General features: G+C 35.5%; 1 protein-coding gene across 6 annotated transcripts in view; it reads right to left on the bottom strand.

Moving 5' to 3' along the window:
* TET1 (tet methylcytosine dioxygenase 1) overlaps positions 1-22,515 on the bottom strand; it is a 110,431-nt gene that overhangs the window by 40,109 nt on the left and 47,807 nt on the right. For all 6 annotated transcript variants that reach the window (XM_031461181.2, XM_031461182.2, XM_010985816.3 and 3 more), the window contains one exon: positions 1,158-3,477. In XM_031461181.2, coding sequence (XP_031317041.1) covers positions 1,158-3,477 — 2,320 coding nt within the window. The remainder of the gene's footprint in view (positions 1-1,157; positions 3,478-22,515) is intronic.

Raw genomic sequence — 22,515 nt, forward strand, 5'->3', positions numbered from 1 at the left:
GTAGAAAGACTGCTTTTGTTTCAGGCAAATCTTGAGTCTTTGTGATTTGGGGCCATGTTTTAAGAAAGACTGTTTCAAATAATTAAACTTATTTGGGTTCAAAGCAGGTTATTTCACAAATCCTGTGGTATCACAAGTTGTGTAAAAAGCTGAAATAATGGGGCTTCTGCAGTCTAATGACACAATCTATCTAATCTCCCTATTTTTTACAGCTATATTAAATAAATTTCTTCTTATTTTTGAGCACTTACATGAAATTTGACCATAGAAAGTGACTAATCAGTGCAGAATTCAAATTAAGGTTTTATATGTTCTAAACATTGAGCACATTTCCCATAAGGCCTGCCTGAGAATCTACTCCTGCAAGATTTTCTCAGGGCTTTGAACACACTCATAAAACTTCTAGTTTCTGAATGTTCTTTTTCAATGACTCCCAAGACACAAAGTGCATATATAAATACATTAGAAATCTGTCCATGAGTAAACTATTTGTACAAACCTATGCGTCTTTTTCTGAAATAGGAAATCAATATTTATTCAATGATTTAGTATTTTAAAATTCCAAAAGATTTGCAAATTCTTTAATTGGCCAAGATTATGTTTTTTTTTCTTCTTATATGGGCACACAGTTTACATCACAGAGCATAAAAGCACTAAGCACTGAAAAAAAAAACAAATCAGTTCCAGTCCTTCAGTGAATTAGCAATTACAGATATATTTTAATATTTGTTACATTGTACATATATTTTATATTCTCAGTATGCATGTTATACTGCACAACAAAAAAAATGTACTTTTAAATAAATGGCTTATAGGTTGAAATTCTTTTGAATATAGGAAGAATTAACTGTAATAAAGTATTAGGGGAATTCATTCTTATGCACAATAAACAACTTGAGAGACATTTAGCCTGAGAGAAATCAGCAAATTTTCTACTTAAGAAATTTTCCAAATTACTAGTGGATTTCCCATTTATCTGAGCAGCGTCAATAAAGGTACCACAGAAAAACGGGTATAGAATTCAGTACATTCTAACTAGATTATATGAATGGGGGCAAAAATGCCATTCATAAAAGATAAACCAAACTTGATTCCATCATGACTGGAGGCATTTAATGTCCAGTAAACGAAGAAGAAACACACATGCATGCACTTACCAAGACAGTTGCAGGTTGGCAAATCAGCATCTTTTGTTGCGGACACCAGGGTTTTCGTAGGATCAGTAAAGAAGTTCATGGCATAATCATTAAAACTTTTCTGTGCATTGTCTATTGGGGAAAATTCTGATGCTCCAACAGTAGATGAACAGACATCCTCTTCACTTTTGGTAGAAACCACTGTAATTCCACCTGAACATACTACATTTAGCTTCCTGAGAATTTGTGCTGGGTCCGGTAAGGGAGTCTCATGAGAGATACCAGGCAATGTTGGCAGTCTCTGATGCATGAATTGGTCTTTAACATCCTGTTGGAACTGTGTTTGGTCATCGCCAGCCATCATATTAGCACACTGGTTAGTTGGAGAGGAGGGCTGAAATAAAGGATGAGCTTTCTGATTGACATTCACTGTTGGCTGTACCTGAGTATACGCATTTTCTGTAAACGCCTGCCCGTTGGATTCTGTTTTTAACTCGACTATGGGGAGGGAATCCAAGGGTTCAACCTTCATTTTTTCCTGTGCTAATTCAGGATAATATCGCTCAAATTTTATCTGAGTGAGGGGAGGAAATACTTTTTTGGGTTCTAATGGTGAACTCGTTTGAGTCAGTGGTTTCCATACTTTGGTTAAGGGAGGAATTTTTCCCAATAGAATAGGAAAATCATGTGGACCAAACTGACCAAATCGTTGAAATTTAGATGCTATCCAAATGTCATGTAATTTACTATACTCATATGACAACTGCTCCTGCCTTTTCCGGTCATTTTCTTGACAACTTATGACTGCAGGCTTCTTTTTCCGTCGATCTCTTGATGGGGTAGATTTTGTCTTTTTCTGGGTTGTGTTCTTTTGCTTTGTTACCGATGAGCCATGATTATTTTGTACACTGGAAGGTGGCTTCTGCTGTATTTTGTCCTTCTCCTGGCTACAGTTTTGCTGTACATTACATGCAACAGGGTTTGTTGGTGTACTTTCAACTTTTTTGTCCTCTGCTTTTATGTAATTGAATTTAATTATTGATGCAAGTTGTGTTAACTGTGTTGCAACATCTTCTTCAACTTTACTATGAACTGTATCTTGACATAATGGATCATCCTTTGAGTCCAACTTGTTGCTTCTGTCCAGTGACTGGTTACAATACCCCGATTTATTAGTTGTTGCCAACTGATGCAAATTCTTAGAACTGCCAAGAGTAATTCTACCTTGAGCAACATTTTTATTGGTGTCAGTTTTAGATGCATTTGAATTTGGTATAGTAAGAGATACTGAATTTGTGATTGTTGAATATTCCTGTGCCTTTGTGGATGCCTGGTCACTAGGTGAGCTGTTGTGTGATTTAGAAGTGATATTTTGGCCATTGAATACTAACGTGTTGCATGAACTCTGCTTTTGCAAAGATTGACAATGATGAAGGTTTTGTGGCTCCCCTTGTAAGTTTGGGTCTTGGAAGTCTTTTCTTACAGAATATAGGATAGCTTTACAGCTATTAAGCAAACTAGCGGTTCTCTGTTCTGTTTCTTCATCCTTCTCTGACTTGGATGGTGAGGAATTTTCTGATGGGGCTTCTGATAGTTGAGTTAGAGCTTCTATGGCCACCACTTGTTCTAGTGTTAATCGCCTATCTTTCATTAGGGACAGAAGGCTTGGTTGAAGTGTTGGTCCTTCTTTTGGTTCTCTATTTGTTATTTTTTCTAGTGATTTTGGTTGATCACTTTCATTGTGAATACTAGTACGACTATTTAAGTTGAAGTTTGCCGGATCTGGAAAAGACTTACAATTAAAGCCAGGCTTATGGAAGACAAAAACATTACTTCTCCCCTTGAGATGATCACAGCTCGCACTAGTAGCAATGGAACTCATGGCATTGTTATGGTTTGTGGTGCCTTTCAGGAATTTATAAGGATTATTTTCAAATGCCTTGCCAAGTTCTTCAATACTGAGATTTTTAAAAGACAAATTTGATTCAGTTGGTAAATAGTGTACATTTTTAATGCCGTTTCTTATCGTTTGTGCAAACAATTTTTGAGGTTCAAGGAGGTCAGTAAGTAGGACTTTCTTCCTGTCATCTTCAGAGTTTTTCAAATTTTCAGCTTCAGTTACAATTGCTTTAAATTCTCCTTTGACATGATCAGTTAAGTGTGATTTCTTATTTTGCGTCCACTTCTCCACCTCAATACCTGTCATACTTTCTTCATTTTTAGTTACATTTTCAATGGGAAATGAGCTTACTTCCAATCTTTGTTCTTCCTCATGACCACAACTACTGTATTCCATGGATTCTGACTTGGGGCCATTTACTGGTTTGTTGTCAAAATCTACCTATAAAATAGACACAGAAGTTACCCATGTTATTTGCTTAAATATCAGAGTAAGAGCCATAGGAACTTTATAATTTAATAACAACTAAATGTGAAGTCCCTGAAAACATACATTAAAACATTATTTTCTCTTTTTTACATATTCATAGAAGTTATAAAATATCAATAAGAGGGAAAGAAAAAAAGCAATAGGAACTATCATGATCCTATGCCTGTTAATATTTTGGTATATTCATTTTTTTCCCAAATAAATTTTTTAAACATTTTTACATTTATACCATTCAATGGACAATACCTATTACTTCAATGCAAACTGTACTGAAGTAGAACATACATACCAAGAAACATACAAATCATAAATATATAGCTTGTTGAATTTTCACAAAATGAACACCTATGTACCCAGATCCCAACCAAGAAACTTTTATCTAGTCATCACTCCACCACCAAAGGGTAACCATTACTTTGACATCTATCATAGATTTCTTTTGCTATTTCCAAACTATACAACTGACTTCTTTTTATTCAAAACGTGCGAGATTCATCTATGTTGCAAAGTATAATTGTAATCCATTGATTCTTAACTGCTACACAGTAATTCTGATTGGATATACTACAATGTATTTTGCTGTTCTACTGTGGATAGACATTTATTTTTGGTTTTTGGCTATTACAAAGTACACTGCTATAAGACTGGTGAACTTATACATACATTGGGTGGAGTGGAAGCTCTGGCTCTTTCAGTGTGTATACATGTGCATGGATCTTCAGCTTTAGCAGACAGGCCAGAGAATCTTCTACAGTGGTTACCAACACACACACCCACTAGGAATTATGACAGTTTCAATCTTTGTTAACAATTAGCTCACATTCTTATCAATAATTAATATTTTTTGTATTTTCATATTAGCCCTTCAGGTGAATGGGCAGTAACATCCCTTTTTAAAAATTTTTTGAGATGAAGAAAGTAGGAAAAATCTTCCAAAGCAAGAGCAAAAAGTGAGAAGCCATAAAAGAAAAGCTAGACTTCTTTGACTACATATAATATTAACAATTTAAAAGGGAAAGACACCATAACATGCTTTTCCAATTGCTGATCACAACCTCTGAGTCCTAATAGCAATTTAGTGCTTTGTGACAAGTTGGTTTTTTAAATGGAATATTAAGGAACAATAGGTGTACACTACATTTAGTAATAAGTATTACCATATAAATGTTTTATGTATGTGTTTGTGCACTGAATCATGATGTAAAATGTATACATTTCTTAATACGTATAGATATTTTGAAAGGTAGGAGAAATATTGCCATAAATAAATTCAAAAGTCAAATGACAGGGAAAATATTCACAATACATGTAAAGAGTTGCTATTCTTAATGTAAAAGAATTTCCACAAATTATGAAGGAGAATGACTCAGAATAGAATAGAATAGTGAAGAAAGGACAGGCACATGCAATTCATGTAAGTGGAAATCAAAAGGATCAAAAGCTGTCCAACTTTAGTAGAAGACAATCAAGTGAAAATAAACATAGTTTTTGCATCCAATCAAATTGCGAACATAAAAAGGCAGAAATGTCCTTAAGCAAATCATAAAACAACAGGACACTTATACTAGAGAAAGTATGAAGTAAACTCTCATATACTTATATTGTGAAAAAATGTGCAGCCATTACTCCATGTATCAATCTAGTGATTGTATGGCAAGATATTCATAATACATCATTAACCCGAATAAGATGCAGCTGTGATGTTATCATCCCTTCTTATTTAATACACACAAACAGTTGTCTAGCACAGACAGAAAGCTGGTAGGATAAACCTAAAATGTTAATAACACTTACCACTGGGAAACAGAAGTGAAGAAAAGGGAAAGTTTACTCTTTTTTTTACTTGAAGCTTTTAATTTTATAGGTAGGCATATCCAAGCACATTGAACTTCAATGTATACACTCCCCTACAGAGGAGATTTTGAGGCCCTTTTAAAATTTTACATATCAAAAGCATAAGACAGTCTCATTAATTAATGAGATTAAAAACAACAGACCTTTATTATGCAGTTATATCTTACATAGCTTTCTAAAAACACTGGGTATCACAAGTTTATATAAACATAAAAACATGCTCTACACACTGCTAACTATAAAACTAAACTTTAAGAAAGCAAGGTAACAGATAAGATTTTAGAGTAGGATAGTAAGATTTTCTATTCCACATCCTCAAAATCTCCCCTGAATCCTTGAAAACACATTGTTACATGCAATAATAGCACGTGTGTGCAATATATTTCTGTGCTATGAGAAAATGCTCACTCTCATTCAGCTACCTGCTATTCATTTTGAAACTGAGTGGCCAGAGCAACAGATTTATCACAACTTCAGGCCATGTCAGAAGTGAATTAGCACCAGAAAGAGGAAGAAAAATACTATAGGATATCACTTACATGTGGAATCTAAAGAAAAAAGACAAACTTATTTACAAAATAGAAACAGACTCACAGACATAGAAAACAAACTGACAATACTTCAACAAAAATATGTATTAAAAAAGTGAATTAGCAAAAAAGATGAATTGTAAAGTACATGGTGTATCTTAACAAAGCTGTTACCCAAAAAAATAAAAACTGAATCAGCATGGATAACTGAAAAAGCAATAAAAGAAATACATAACACACCTTATTTAAATAGATACATGCAAATAATATATAAACATATTTGTTTTAAAATAGAAGTGTTGAAAATAAATGAACCTCATCAACATCTGCAAATTTTAAAAATGAATGTGATACACAACATTTACAGGTTGAAAAACAATCATATGATCATCTCTATGGATGCAGAAAGTTTTCACAAAATTCAACACCAACATATGATAAAAACTCACCACAGAGTGGGTCTAGAGGGAATATACCTCAACACAATAAAGGCCTTTTATGATAATCCATATCTGATAAGCCCATAGTATGATACTCAATGGTGAAAGCTGAAAGCATTTCCTATAAGATCAGGAACAAGACAAGGATGCTCACTCTTACTACTTTTACTCAACATAGTATTGAAGTTCTAGCCACACAGCAATCAGACAAGAATAAATCAATCCAAATTGGAAAAAAAAGTAAAACTGTTAGTGTTTGCAGATGACATGATACTATACAAAGAAAATCCTAAAGACATCACCAAAACTACAGGAGCTCATTAATTAACTGGTAAGGTTGCAGGATAGAAAAATAATATACAGAAATCCCTTGCATTTCTATATACTAACAATAAACTATCAGAAAGAGAAATTAAAGCAACAATTCCATTTATACTTAGGAATAACTAAGGAGGTAAAAGACCTGTACTCAAAAAACTGTAAGACACTAATGGTATGAAAACACAAAAGACCCCAAATAGTCAAAACAATCTTGAGAAAGAAGAACAGAACTCGAGCTGAGGTACCACACTCCCTGACTTCAGTCTACTACGAAACTACAGTAATCAAAACAGTATAGTACTGGCACAAAAACAGACACAAATCAACGGAACAGAATAGAGTCCAGAAATAAACCCACATACTTATAGCCTATTAATCTACAACAGTGAAGGTGAGAATATACAATGGGGAAAAGACAGTCTCTTCAATAAGTGGTGCTGGGAAAACTGGACAGCTACATGAAAAAGAATGAAAATAGGACACTTTCTCACACAAAAATAAACTCAAAATGGATTAAAGACCTAAATATTGACTTAATATTATATTTCAGGTGTAAAAGACCCGAAACCACGGAACTCCTAGAAGAAAACATAGGCAGAACACTGTTAAGCAGACACAAATGTTAGCATCATTTTTTTGTATCTATCTCCTAAAATAGAGGAAACAAAAGCAAAAATAAACAAATGAAACCTAATTAAACTTAAAAGCTTTTGCACAGCAAAGCAAACCATCAACAGAATGAAAAGAAACCTAATGAATGGGAGAAAATATTTGCAAATAATAACTATAAGGGTTAATATCCAAAATATATAAACAACTCATACAATTCAATATCAAAAAGCAAAAACAAAAACGTCAGACAAAAAACAGGGAGAAGATGTGAAGACATTTCTCCAAAGAAGACATACAGATGGCCAACAGGCACATGAAAAGATGCTAATATTAGTGAATCCTTCGAGAAATGCAAATCAAAACCACAAGGAGGTATCACCTCATACCTGTTAGAATGGGTATCATCCAGAATGGAGAAAAAGGAACCCTTGTACACTGTTGGTGGAAATGTAAATTATGCAGCCACTGGCAACACAGTATGGAGGTTCCTCAAAAAACTAAGAACTACCATATGATCCAGCAATTACACTCCAAGGTATATATCCGAAGAAAATGGAAACACCAATTTCAAAAGATACATGCACCCCATTGTTCACAGCAGCATTATTTAAATAGCCAAGATATGGTAGCAACCTAAGGGTTCATTAACAGATGAATGAATAAAGGTGTGGTATATTATATATAAGGGAACTTAACTCAGACATAAAAAAAGAATGAAATTTTGCCACTTGCAACAACATGGATGGACTTGGAGAATGTTATGCTTAGTGAAGTAAGCCAGACAGAGAAAGACAAATACTGTATGATATTACTTATAGGTGGAATCTAAAAAGTAAAGAAATAAATGTATGTAATAAAACCGAAACAGAATTAGATATAGAGAACAAACTAGTGGTGACCAGTGTGTGTGTAGTGGGGGAGGTTCAAGACAGATGTAGGAATTAATAGGTACAAACTACAATGTATAAAATAAATAAGCTACAAGGATCTATTGTACAGCACAGAGAATATAGCTTATGTTTTATAATAACTTTAAATGGAGTATAATCTATAAAAATTTTGAATTACTATGTTGTACACCTGAAATATAATATTGTCAATTATATCCAATTAAAAAAAATCATCTTACTTAAATAGATACATCTAAATAATGTATAAATACATTTGTTTTAAAATAGAATTATTGAAAAGAAAAGAAACTAACCTAAGTGCTATGACAGATTAATCTTGTCCACTAAGATGTGGAAGGGAAGAGAGCAACCCTTAGGAACTGCGTGACCAGGGAGATGCTACTTAGCTTGAGCTATAGTTTCCTCCTTTTAAAAGATCGTTACGATCGTGATGGGGATTAGATGAGATAATATAACTAAAGAGCACAATGAGGACAAGCTATCACTAAGAGGGAGCACAATGTCATTACGATAGTTATAATTCAAAGAACGTTATCTGTACTGTAATATACTCCTTACTTGCAATAACTCATTTACTCTTTATATAACCCTGATGCAGACACTATGGAAAGGTGCTCAAGATTAAGAGAAACACAAATTAAAATGACACAGACAACATTTTTCATTTCTCAGAATAGCACACATCAAAAAGTTTTGACCACCTAGACCCTAGGGGACCCTGTGGGGAGAGACACTCACATGCTGTTGGTGGGTGTACAACATGGTACAATCCCTATAGACAGCAATTTGGCAATAATCAAAATTATCAGCACAACTTTAATACAACAGGTTGGGGAACTTATCCAAGTTATACTTGCATCTAATAACGGGTTTTGACAGCTTTGTATATTTTAACAAATAACCGAAAATACCCCAATGTCCATCTGTAGCAGACTAATTGTGATACAGCTATACAATGCCTTGCAACTATTGAAAGAAAATGATAAAAAAAAAAATTCCATGGCTTCCAGAGTCGGGTGTGTGTACATTCTGTATTAATAGGCATGTTTGATTCTTGTAAAGGGACATTACTAGCTGCTGCAGGTCCTGTTTGGAAACCCCATGTACAATTCCTGGTTTTTTGTAAGTGTCAGTGCGGGGGACATTTGACTTTTGTGTTTGTATCTTCTTTTTATGATTGCTGTACTGACCCTTGTCTTTTTGCGGAAGGGGTGAAAAGAGAGTTGAAATAAAAATGTTTAGAAATTAAAAAAAAAATTCCGTAGCTAATAGGCAAAGATGTCCAAGTTATATTATTTTTCTAAAATCCCACAGAACCTATATATGGAATTTTGGTGTAAAAAGTATATATTCATTTTTGCATAAAAGAAACTGGAAGAGTACAAAATAAACTAAATCAGGTGATGAGTAGGAAGAGTTTAAGAGCAATACCGAACAATGAGAAAACAGAAAGAGTTCGGGAACACACCTAGATCTGATTAAATACTGTTTTGACTTTTTAATACATTTCTTTAAAATTAAGCCAAAATTGACAAAGCCCTCTATCGAAAAACTTCTAGGGTACAGTAAGAGAAAAGAGCTAAATGCAGAGTAGTTTATGTAGTATCAAATTACAAACAAATTAAAGCATAAAGGGAGAGCAGAGTGTATACAAATTTGCTAATATTTGTTAAATATTTCAGGGAGGCTACATACAACTGTCAACATTTGTCTTATAGACAACCGTACTCAGTGGTATTCTGGTAAAGTTTAACCATCAACTTGGGAGGTGGTGAGGAAGACGCCCTGTTTTGTGGGGTTGGCCAATTTTTGTGGTGTAAATACACCCACCATGGTGGATTGTAAACTATCGATGTGACCACCTGACCGAGAGCTGGGAAGAAATGCACACATCCACTGAGTTGGAAGGAGCTGTCTCCATGACACCACTGAGAGCACTAATCCAAACTACTACTTGAAATAGGCTCCAATGGCTACATTATGAACTTTTATTAAATGAAGATTTTATTGGCATTTAATCTGCTTAGGTTATAGTGGTTCCCCAACATCCATCTCGGATCTCAAAATATTTGTTAATATCTGTCTCTAAAGAGAAGCCACTTGTCTGAAGGAAGTGAAGTGTTTCCAAGAATATTGGAACTGGGGCTGTTTTGAACCCCTCAAGTTCCATTTACACTCTGGGGACACCAAACCCATTCCACCTGCCCACCAGTGCTTGTGTCTCTTCTTCTCCTCCCCCACCCACCGCTTGTCCTACTCCCACCCTAGGCTACTCCAAAATGGCCCAAGGGTACAGTTTAAAAAACAATAGGTGATTCAAAATTCCCCAGTTCTGTGTCTCCCAATCTGTACCCATCCCAGGCTTATAGGTTTCCCTAGGCCCCTCCTAGGCACTCTGAACTAACAGGAATGTTGAACTCCTTAGATCAGATCTGGGTCCAATAGTTTCCAGGCCCCCTCCATTTTCTCATTTTTCCACGCCCCCTCCATTTTCTCATTTTTCCACGCCCCCTCCATTTTCTCATTTTTCCACATTCCTGTCATCATGATACTCTTACATCTCCTCTTAAATGAGCTCAAATAGCACTGAGCAAAGAGACATTTTATTCTGAAATGGCCATGCCCTTTGGACAGAATCTGACTGTAGCCCCTCCCAACATACACTCACATTCCATACATGCTGCATTTCCTGTATCAAGAAACAAGTACTCTGATCACATGGAAAAATCAAAACTTTCAAGGCACTTTCAGAGACATGGTCCGGCAAGACTATGGTTTTACTACATAGGCAGATCAGTGTGTTTCTCAACCTTCTTCTTCTCCTATTTTTTCACCACTTATTGCAGAAGTCTTTTAAAACATTTTTTCCCTAATATCCTTCCCCATGAGATCTTAATATGACAGATACAGTATCTGTTTATGTACTGTGGCCCAACTGAAATTATCTAAAATTTTTCACCCCACCACCAAGAACCAATTTTCACCTCCTCTGAGGAAAAAGCAATTTTTTTAAGTTCTTTGTTTTGGGGGAGGTAATTTATTTATTCATTTTAGAGGAGGTACTGGGGATTGAACCCAAGACCTTGTGCATACTAAGCATGCACTTGAGTTATACCCTCCCCCGAAAGAGCAAGTTTTAAAAACATGTAGAGTGTGAGGAGCAGCCCGCACTGTCTTTATGCTTATTCAGAAGTGGCACCCTCCAAATCTAGGTTCTCAACCTGAAAACTGAGTGCTTGGGGAAAAAACCTGACGGAGAACCACTGGGGCCTTCATGAATGTTAACTTTCAGATGATACAATCATACCAGATACCGTATTTTCCCTTCCCAATTTCCATAAAGAGAAGCATGGGGGTCAGCCCTGCTCTGCATCCTACCACCATACAATGCTCACCACAACTGCATGCTAACAAAAACAAAGTTAAATCAAAAGAGGAACCGGCTACTCACCAAAGATCCACCTAAGGAGATTCTAAAATAAACATTTAACACACACACATCAAAAAATTCTCCTTCAAAGGGGACCTGCAAAACAGCTACCTTATTTTCCTAGAATTCCCACCATTGTCTTTTTCCTTATTTAGGCATAAAAAGGGAATACCTGCCCTATCAGGTTTTGGAGCCCTAATGTTCTTTGAGCTTTGCCTCCGATCTCAGTTTCCCCAACTTGCCTATAACCACCCACTGAAGAGTTCAAATGCCACCAAAAGGCAGGGCTTGATGAGCCGGGAGAGGGGGAGTCTTAGGGACAGGGTCAGCACTTGTCCCCACCATCCCTACCTTGGTGCCATAAAGCCTTATGGCTTTTCCATTCGTGCACTGAATAGGAGCCATGGCAGAAACTTCAGATATTCCTCAGTTCTCTCCGACAGAGCCAGATACCAGGCCAAATGTCTTTTCTAAAGTTTTTAATCCCATCCCCAAACAAAAACTCCACCCTCATTTAGCCACAGGGTCTTAGAATCCAAAGTAAATCCCTTAACTTGGGGGTGGAGCAAAGGAGGAGAGTTACTCAAGGGAGAGACAACTTCTATTTAATCAAAGCCGAGTTAACTGAAGATTAGTTCCAACTATATACAGAAACTGATCTGATCTAAGAACTAAACCTCTCTAGTTGCAGATGACCTCGTCCCTGTCCTGTTCTTCTGGAGCTATAAGCCAGTATAATTCATTCCCAGTCAAAAAGACAAAAACCAGCTCTCTGGGCTTGAACCTAGTTTGTGGTGACAATGCTAAATGCACTCAGAGGGTCAGGACTGTCAGTAAATACGGGACTGTTATGGTGTCTCCCTGAGGAAAATGGTGAAGAAAACTGAAACCAGCCACCAAGCTAAGTGCACTTGCCTCTCAGGTGGCAAAACCAAAATGAATAAGTGATCTGGCACTGTGGTTCCTTGAAGGGTCTTAGGTGATGCCTGGACCTTCAGCACGACTTCTGCCATCGCTGTTAAGTCTAACTGAAGGAATTGAAAGACCTACAGAAGCTCCACCATTTGTAACATTGCTAGCCTATAATAAATGGGTTAATTTAAGTAACAACAAGACAAAAAAACCGGTCAGACCCCAGATCTGACTCAAGGTATCATCCCATCAAGTTCCTTCTGCACTCAAATATTTTAAGTGGCCACCCTCAAGGTTATAAGTAAGTTCTCAGCTACCAAATTCAATCATTCCTTAAAGATTATGGACCAAACCTGTTCTTTTGTAGCTCCCCAAGGAGAATCTCAATCAAAACTTTCAAATCTAGGTTTCCCCTGGAGCCTTATCATGTGTCTGTCCCTTGGCTGTGGGTGTGTCACCCTGAGCCTAGTGCAATTAAAAACCACTGCCTTTTTGTTCTTCACACTTTTCATGAACACTCCTATTCATGCTTAAAATTAATAACCAACTCTGGTGTTCAGCGTATTATTCTTTACATTTTTTATGCACCTTAACTTTTTCATATATTTTTAATAATGTGGGCTTTACTTGAATCAAACTGGCTACTCTCCCAGTTCCACTGCTGACCAGCCATGTGGTCGGGAGTGAGGTCCTTCACTAAGGAGCCTCTTGGAGCCTCAGTTTCCTTAAGATAAATCAGGACTACTAATAGCACTTACTGAACAGGTTTATTGTGAGGATTAAATCAAACAACATCTTTCCATAGAGTGCTGGACTTTAATATTTGTAGAAGTGAACTATGTAAGGGAAAAATAGATATTAGGTAGTTCTTCCTTTTCTACATGTCCTTCAATATATAGCAAAACCCTGATAATTCCAGTCTCAAATCCACGGTGAAGAAAAGAATATTAATAATAGTTATTATTTATCCATTCAGCATTTACTACTTGCCAGGCATCGATATGAGCACTTTATAGGAATTATTTCATTTACTTTTCCTACTAAGATAAGTGTACTTACATCTCCAATCTTCTAAAAAGGAAGTTTCTGATAAAGTTATGTCATTAGCCAAAGTCAGATCAATACTGAGCCAAAACTCAAACCAGAGGTCTCTAAGTCCTATTGTTGTTAGTCACCAGGTCCTTGTGTTTAACCCCAATGCACTGTTCTACAAATAATCATTTCAACAGCAAGTGGGTATTAACATTTATAAGGAATTCCTTCAGTTACTAGTATTTACTAATGTGTATTCAGCTAGCATTGCCATAGATGCTTAAAACACAAAAGAACAACAGAATTCTTACGGTAGCTTCTTTTGTTAGATTGTGGGAATTATCTTTCTGAACTGACTGGCCTATTTTTATTCATGTTTGTGAGCAGTATAGCATTGCTATTCAAAATATAACTTCATATCCAATGCAGTATATGCACATTGGGCTCACGCAGTTATTAAGGGCAGTGGATGAAATTGGAATCCACTTTAGAATCTAGTTTTTGAGGATGTGGTCAGAAGTGACTGTCAATTCCCCTCTTAAATGTTCCTTGGTCTACAACTGTACTGATTTCTGGATAATCCTAATATGTTTTACCTTTCTGCTAACTTTTCCCTCAAATTTTTCAGTTCTATATAACTGGGAGACTAAGATTCAGTGAAAGGTTCTTGGTGTTAAAATAATACCCCAATATGAATTGCCATATTAATTTTAAAAAATTAAAAGATTGCAATTATTTAATTCAATTGCACTCGTTTCACAAAGGCAGTTTATATGTACTTATTAGGTCAAGGCTCATGATAGAAGGTGGGCTCCAAATACCTCTCTCTCTTTTTAAAAAAAACGGTACTTAAATGCACAAGTTTTGAGATTCTTCCTATGACAAACCCTGTTTCCCACTAAGGTTTAGCCTCTATCAAGTGACCTTGCCTGAAATGCTCCCTCTTGATCAAAGATTATACTCAAGGACTTTGCCTCACCCAACTCTCTCCAGAAGGCCATCAGATAACTAGTTAATTCATGATCCTACAAGTCACCAAGAAAGGTTTCAACTTTTAATCCTTTGCATTGCCCAGTGGCCATGGGTCTCTTTTCCCTCCCTCCAAGGTTTCCCCTTGAAGAAAACAAAATGTCTATTTTGGTTTAGGCTTTCTAAGAGTAAGAATATAATCTCCAAGAATACTGAGTATTTATTCAGCACTTAACTGGTGATGATATGCACACAGGCAGTTATTTACACATTCCTAACAGAAAAATCAGAGAGCATTCTGGAGCCAAAGCTTCAAGATCTGTAAATCTTTCCCTTCTACCTCCTTCCCCACAGACTGTGAAAATCTCAGATCTTTCCTATGTTAAGAAAACAAAGCCCTCCAGAAATATTTAGCTCCCACCCTACCTCACTGCCCTATTTTTACAATGAACATCTCCCAAACTGTCTACAATCACTGTCCATCATGATTCTTCAACCCACTGTAATTAGGCTTCTGTTCCCATAACCTCATTGAAACTGCCCAAGATTCACCAGTGTAGTCCCAATTGTCAAATTCAACAAACTTGCAGAATATCTTTTGATACTACTGCTCTCTTGTTTAAGATCCTCCATTCAATTCTCTGCCCATCATTTCAGTCTCCCTGGCTGGCTTCTCTGTCCACTTACAAATGATAGTATTTCCCTTTCCCTCCTCTCCAATCTCCATTCACCCACATACTTGTCCTTCAGACTACAGTTATTTGCTGTTGATTCTCATACCAAGACAAGATCTCTCTCCTCAGCTTCAAAGTCAGTCATCCACCAACTGGATATCTTCATTGGGCAATTAAAACTCAACCATGTCTAAAAGTTAATGAGTTACCTCTTCCCCAAGTCTCCTTTACCCCCAAACCCACCTAATGACCCATAAACTTTCTCAGAAGCCTCCAAGTTAAAGATTCAAATTCAGCCACCAAGTTCAGTAGATTCTATCTACCTAAAACCTCTTTCATACATCCTGTGTTCCCCATTCCTATTGCTTCTGCCTCAGTACATCCATTCAACAAATATTCATAGAGTACCCATAACATGCTGTAGGCATGAATAGAGAAAAGGTTCCAGCTCTTAAGGAAATCACACTCGAATGGTTGTTAGGTTACAAACATTTTCAGAACCTAATCTTTCATCTTGTACCCTTAGTGCATTAATCTCAAAATCGGGATTGGCCTCCAGTATGTAACACTCTCTAACCTTCATAAAGTTCTAAGAGAGCACTGTCCAATGCAAATACACTGTGGGATAAAGATATCATTTAAAAAATTTTAGGAGGCATATTTTTAAGCAAAAAGCAGATAAAATAAATTTTAATGTATTTGTATTTAAGCCACCATATCAAAACCATTATTTCAATATAGAACTAAAGTTATGAGAGATATTTTACATTTTTATATAAAGCCTATAAATTTTAGTGTATATTCTATACTTAATGAGTCTCAATTGAATGCCAAACACTCAATGGTTAAAGTAAAATGTAGTGGACTCAAAACAAAGTTGTATTTAATGGAAAAATATTTAATTTTACTTCAGTTTTAAATGTTAAATTAATTAAATTAAAATAAAATCACAAAGCCAGTTTCTCAGTTGTCCCCCCTAAATTTCAAGTTATTAGACAATGCAGTTATTTGCAGTTATTTACGGAGTTCACTTTAAATGCAAATGTCATTGCTTTGGGCTATATTCCACATAGCACCTGGCTAAACATCAACCTCACCCCAGGGGGTTTTAGAAAAGCAGATTCTAAAATATCCCCTGCATGGTTTCCTTAGGTCTGAAGCTGAAAACCCTATAAAGAGCAGCATGGTAAGGGAACCTGCAAACCACTAATCCCCAGAGCAAAATTCACATTTTTCACTCCAGCAAGCAAGGCCTCCAGTTTCCAGCCTTGACCAAACTTTACAGGTCTCTTGCAACAACAATATCCCCACACCAGCCCTACCCCGAGCCTTGCTTCCTCTAGGCGATTTTAAACAGCCTCGACTTTTCTCAAGTAGCAACTTCCACATAGAAATCTCCTGGGTCGCTCAACCCTCCCTCATTCAATATGCCTCCAAAATGCCAATTCACCTCTAGAGAACTAGAGGAAAGGTGATCTGTGGAATCAAGTATTTTTTTATTTCTTAATCCCCCAGCTGGTAGACTCAAATATTTCATATCCTCCAGCCTCACTCAGAGAAAACTGAACCCTCCCTTTTTACTGTCTCTGTACAGATATTTACTACATCACTTACTTATTTGTTTGCAATGCTGCCTCATCTTGGACTTCAGTCCTGGGAGGACAGATCTTGGTGGTTGTCCTCTAGGCTCAAAAATGCGTGTTTTATTTTGGGAAGGAATCAAAGTATAGGCTAGATATAGATAATATTAGGAAATTGTAATAGTATGCTTATGTAGAATGTGCTTAAGAAATTTAACCTTAAGGATGATACCTACAACTCTCCAATGGTTCATACACATACAAAAGGACAATTACTGAACTAAGATAATGAGTATAATGGTGTTCAATGAATAATGGTTCATTATTCTCTCAATTTGTTTTATGTTTGAAATTTTTCACTTAAAATGTTGAATATTTATCTTTAAGAATAAAGATATAAATAAATACAAACGAATTTAAAAGAAAGCAGATATTGCAGTGGCTTAATCTGGAGAGATTTTCCAAGTTTGCTTGTATTCATTTGTTAGTATTATTTTCGAATAAAGGAATAGAGTCCTTCTCTCCTTTCTAAATGTCAATTTTTCCAATGCTTCTTTTCAAAATGTGGCTCTTCTGGAATCAGATACTTTAAATGGAAGGATTGGCTAGGAAAAGTTTTTTTATATATATTTGTTGTAGTCTTTTGTTTTTGCTTTGCAGAGGGGAAGTAATCAGGTTTACTTATTTGTTTTTTGTTTTGTTTTTTTTAAAATATCTTTTCCAAGGTTTATTTATTTATTTATGGCAGGGGGAGGTAATTAGGTTTATTTATTTTTAGAGGTGGTACTGGGGATTGAACCCAGGACCTCGTGCATGCTAAGCATGCACTTTACCACTGAGCTATACCCTCCTCCGCCCTTATTTATTTGTTTTTAATGGCAGTAGTGGGGATTGAATCCAGGACATCATGCACACTAAGCATGCACTCTACCACTGAGCTACAGCTTCCCCCACTATTCTAGTCTTACCTCTTACAAAACCATCTCCAGGACGAGCATCATCAGACTGACTCCTTCGTCACCTACCACTCAATCTGGATACAACACTTTCCCTCTGAACCAGAGCTCTGGTCTTTTTCTATCTAGATCCTCTCTTTACATGACTCAGTCTTGGTAAGTCAGGAAGGGAAACCAAGATAAGTACTTACAGGCAGAGTCATGAAGCTAAGAGGTGCTACACACCAATATAAATTCCCATCATGGGTTTAGTCCTTTTTCTTCTTATTTCTGTAGATAATTTACAATGATGGAAATTTGTCCATATCTTTCTTTTTTTAAATTAGAAGTAATAATTTAAAAATACTTCCAGTTTTAGATTCTTTTCTTTACTAAGAAAAAATTTAAAATATATATGAGAATACTTATGGGAAGACAGTTTGGGCTGCAGCATAACAGCAAATATTTCAAAAGAATTTAAGACTGGGCAAATAAAGTATGATATAATAGATCTCTAGAATGCAATTCTAGGTAGTCATTAAAATACCATGTACTGAAATGGCAAAAAGGTTCAAAACATAGAATGAAAACAGCAGCTTAAAAAAATGCATGATATTTTTCTTTGTGTGTATTTGGGGAGCTTTAGTGGAAAGGTATGTATGGGTAAGTGTAGATTTAAAACATCTGAAAAAATACACAACAACCTAGTCATGAGGTTACTGCTGTTAAGAGAGAGATGGAGGAGGGGTGGGTACAAAGAAAACAGGAACTTTTAACTTTCAGCACTTTGCTATTTTATTTTTTTTAACTAGCATCTGTTCCCTTTATGATAAATGTTGAATGGAATACTACTCTGCCATAAAAAGAATAAAATAATGCCACTTGCAGCAACACTGATGGACCTAGAGATCATCATTCTAAGTGAAGTAAGTTAGAAAGAGAAAGAAAAATACCATATGATATCACTCATATGTGGAATCTAGAAAACAAAACAAACAAAAATAAAAGGACACTATGAACTTATCTACAAAACAGAAACAGACTCTCAGACTTACTAAACAATTTTATGGTTACTGGGGAAAGTGAGTGGGAGGGGATAAATTTGGGAGTTTGCTATTTACAAATGTTAACCACTATATATAAAATATATTTTTTTTCCAAGAAGACATACAGATAGACAACAGGTACATGAAAAGGTAGTCATCATTAATCATCAAGGAAATACAAATCAAAGCCACAATGAGAATATATAAAAATAGATAAACTACAAAGACCTACTGTATAGCACAGCGAACTATATTGAATTTCTTGTAATAAGTTATAATGGAAAAGAATATGAAAATATATGTAAATGTGTAACTGAATTGCTCTGGCATACACCTGAAACTAATGTAAATCAACGACACATCAGTAAAAAACAAAATGGAAAAAAAAAAAAAAAAAACACCATAATGAGATAGCAACTCAAATGAGGTAGCAGCATTATTTACAATAGCCAAGGTAAGGAAACAACCTGTGCCTGTCAAAAATGAATGGGTAATGAGTAAAGAAAATGTACACACACACACACACATAATGGAATCTCATTGTCTTTTTCTTTCTTTCTTTCTTTTACTTTGGAATCTCATTGTCTTTAAAAAGAAGGAAGTCCTGCCATCCAACAACATGGATGAACCTGATGGGCATTATGCTAAGTAAAATATGTTAGACAGAGACAGATAAATATTGCACAGTAGCACCTGTATGTGGGATCTAAAAACAAACAAACAAACAAACAAAAAACAAACTTACAGAAACAGAGAGTAGAAAATATAATTGCCAGGGTCTGGGTGTGAGGGAAACAGGAAGAGGTTGGTAAAAAGGGTACAAACTTTCAGTTATAATTAAACAGAGCAGGACACTGTGCAGTCCTCTCTGGTACAAATCCTAAGTTTCCCATTCCTTGTTTGAGGAAAATAGGCTTCATTCAGGGGTCGGGGGCTCAAGTGGTAAAGCACCTGCTTAGCATGCACAGGGTCCTGGGTTCAATTCCCAGTACCTCCTCTAAAAACATAAACCTAATTGCCTCATTGCCCCTCCCCAAAAAAGACTTGCACAAAAGAAAATAGGCCTCATTCAGCCTCCTTGACCCTCCCTCAGTTCCAAAGGGCAGATTCAAACAGTTGCTAATCAGGGAAGGGAGGGAATGTAAAAATGAGGGAGGAATGAACAAGAAACAATGCATCCTTGCCGCAGGGTCCTGATTCCTCCTGAAGGAATATACATAATAATATCTTTAAGTTCTTAGGCAGGAACTAAGGCCCCCACCCAGATGGAGGATGGTAGCTGCAGGTGGAGCACAGGATACCTGGAACACCACCTTGTTGCCTCATCACCAACCAGTCAGAAGAAAGTCACACACCCTGCATCCCGCAACCCAAATTTTGACTATAAAAACTTCTCCCTGAAAACCGTTGGGGAGTTCAGGTTTTTCCAGCCTAAGCAACCTTGCTTGGCCCTGCAATGAACCTTTCTCTGCTCTAAACTCCAACATTTCAGTTTGTTTGGCCTCACTGTGTGTTGGGCACAGGAACTTTTGTTCAGTAACAATAAGATGAGGTCTGAGGTTCTAATGTATAATATGGTGACTATAGTTGATAACTCAGTATTGTACAATTGAAATTTGCTAAGAGAGAACTTAAATGTTCACAGTAAGAAAAAAGTATGGAATGCGTATCTCCCTGAATAAATCTACTTTCACTTAAAAAAAGAAAAAAAAAGTGATAGACGTGTTAATTAACTCCATAAGGGGAGTGCTTTCACAATGTACTTTAAATTAATCTTACAAATCTATTTGTCAGTTATACTTCAAAAAATCAAAACAAAAAAAACTAATAATTTAAAAATTAAAATAATGTAATCACTTAAAAATGTCAGACTGACAAAGAATAAGGATTGATAAAAACTAGAGGTGATAAACTTTTTGCTCTTGGTTCAATTTAATTTAATTAATTTATTTATTTTGATAGAGGTACTAGGAGATTGAACCCAGGACCTCATGCAAGGTAAACATGCACTCTATCACTGAGTGGCTTAAATTTACAGGGCAATAACTATCAAAAATTTTAAATTTATACCCAGAAGTACATTCTACTTTTGTTGACATTTTTCTGGAATATTTTTGCCCACCTTCTGAGTTTCAACTCACTTTGCTTTAAGAAGTGTCTCTTGTGGACAATATATCATTTAATTTAGATTTTGTTTCATTTATACAATCTGAGACATTTCTTTTAGATGGTGACCAAATTTCATAAACATTGTAGCAATACTTTTTCAGCTAAATGGGTTATTATTCTTTTTTTTTCTCCGTTAATTTCAGACTCTTTTAATTTTACTATTTGATTCCCTTTATGTCTTTAGATGGTATTCTTAAATTCATATTTCTCAATGTATTAAACTCACAATAGAAATCTACTTACTCTGACCCCAAATGAAGTACATAAAATGAATATGAAAAGAATGAAGCTGCAAATAAGTAATATAACACAATCTCATTTTTTATAAAATAATAAATGTTAGTGTAGTCATAGGAACATAAACCAAATGTATATTATTTGGTATGGGGATAGTTACCAGGGACTTTCATTTTCTCTATCATACATTTCTGTAATGTTTAATTAATTTCCATAATAAATCAAATAGTTTTATAGTAAACTTGATTATTTTATAATTAGAAAAAACAGTTTTTAAGCAAAAGAAAAAAATTATTTTAACTACATGCCCATCTCCCCCCATGAATTTATCCTGTATAAATTCACCCTTAAGAACCATATCATTAAAGATGCATACAGGAATGATAAAACCTTATATAGAAGAGCAAAGAAATGATTACCCTAAGATCAGGAAAGAAATTTGGGTTGGGAGGATGATGAAATGGTAGAGGGACACACACAGATGGTTGCAGTATTGGCAATATTCTATTTCATAACCACTTGACTGGTGATTCAGTGTTCTTCTTGTAACAATTCAGAACTACACTAATGTTTTATATATGCTGTGTGTGTATATTTCAGAATTTTAAAAAAGGTTTTAAAAGCATAGAGCAAAAAAGTATTATAGTCGGGGGGGGGGATTAGTTCAGTGGTAGAGTGCATGCTTAGCATGCATGAGGTCCTTGGTTCAATCCCCAGTACCTCCATCAAATAAATAAATAAATAAATAAATAAATAAATAAATAAATAAATAAATAAATAAATAAATAAATGTAGTATGATACCACTTTGTATATGTACTTATACAAACAAAAATGATCTGAAAGGATATAAGATAATTGTTAATACTGTCGGTCCAAGTGAGTTGGAGGGGGCTAATATTCGGAGGGGGCTAATATTCCACAACAAATATATTTTCTACTAAAGAAAAAGATTCTTAGTAATGAGAGTCTAGTACGTCATCTGCTTGGACTCACATTATTTGAAATAAAACATCAGCACATGTGTTGCCACCACTGTTTCATGTATTTCATAGCGCTAATAAAATGCCACAGAAGAAAATAAAGGTATTACCAAAAAAATGTATTTAAAAAGTCCTTATAATCATACAGATGAGGGCACTGCATTTCCCTCTTCCTCTTAAGTATTTCTTTGACAATTAGAAAGAGACAAATTCAAATCTAGGACTCCATTACTTTTTAATTCCTCATAAACATCTTAAACATCATGGAATATAAATCCAATAAAGAAAAAGACAAGATTAAAGTCATAAGTCAGAAAGAAGGTTCTGAATTTCACAATTCCCAGAAGACTGGTATA

This window comes from Camelus dromedarius, chromosome 8, assembly GCF_036321535.1.
Source record: "Camelus dromedarius isolate mCamDro1 chromosome 8, mCamDro1.pat, whole genome shotgun sequence".
Classification (NCBI taxonomy): Eukaryota; Metazoa; Chordata; class Mammalia; order Artiodactyla; family Camelidae; genus Camelus; species Camelus dromedarius.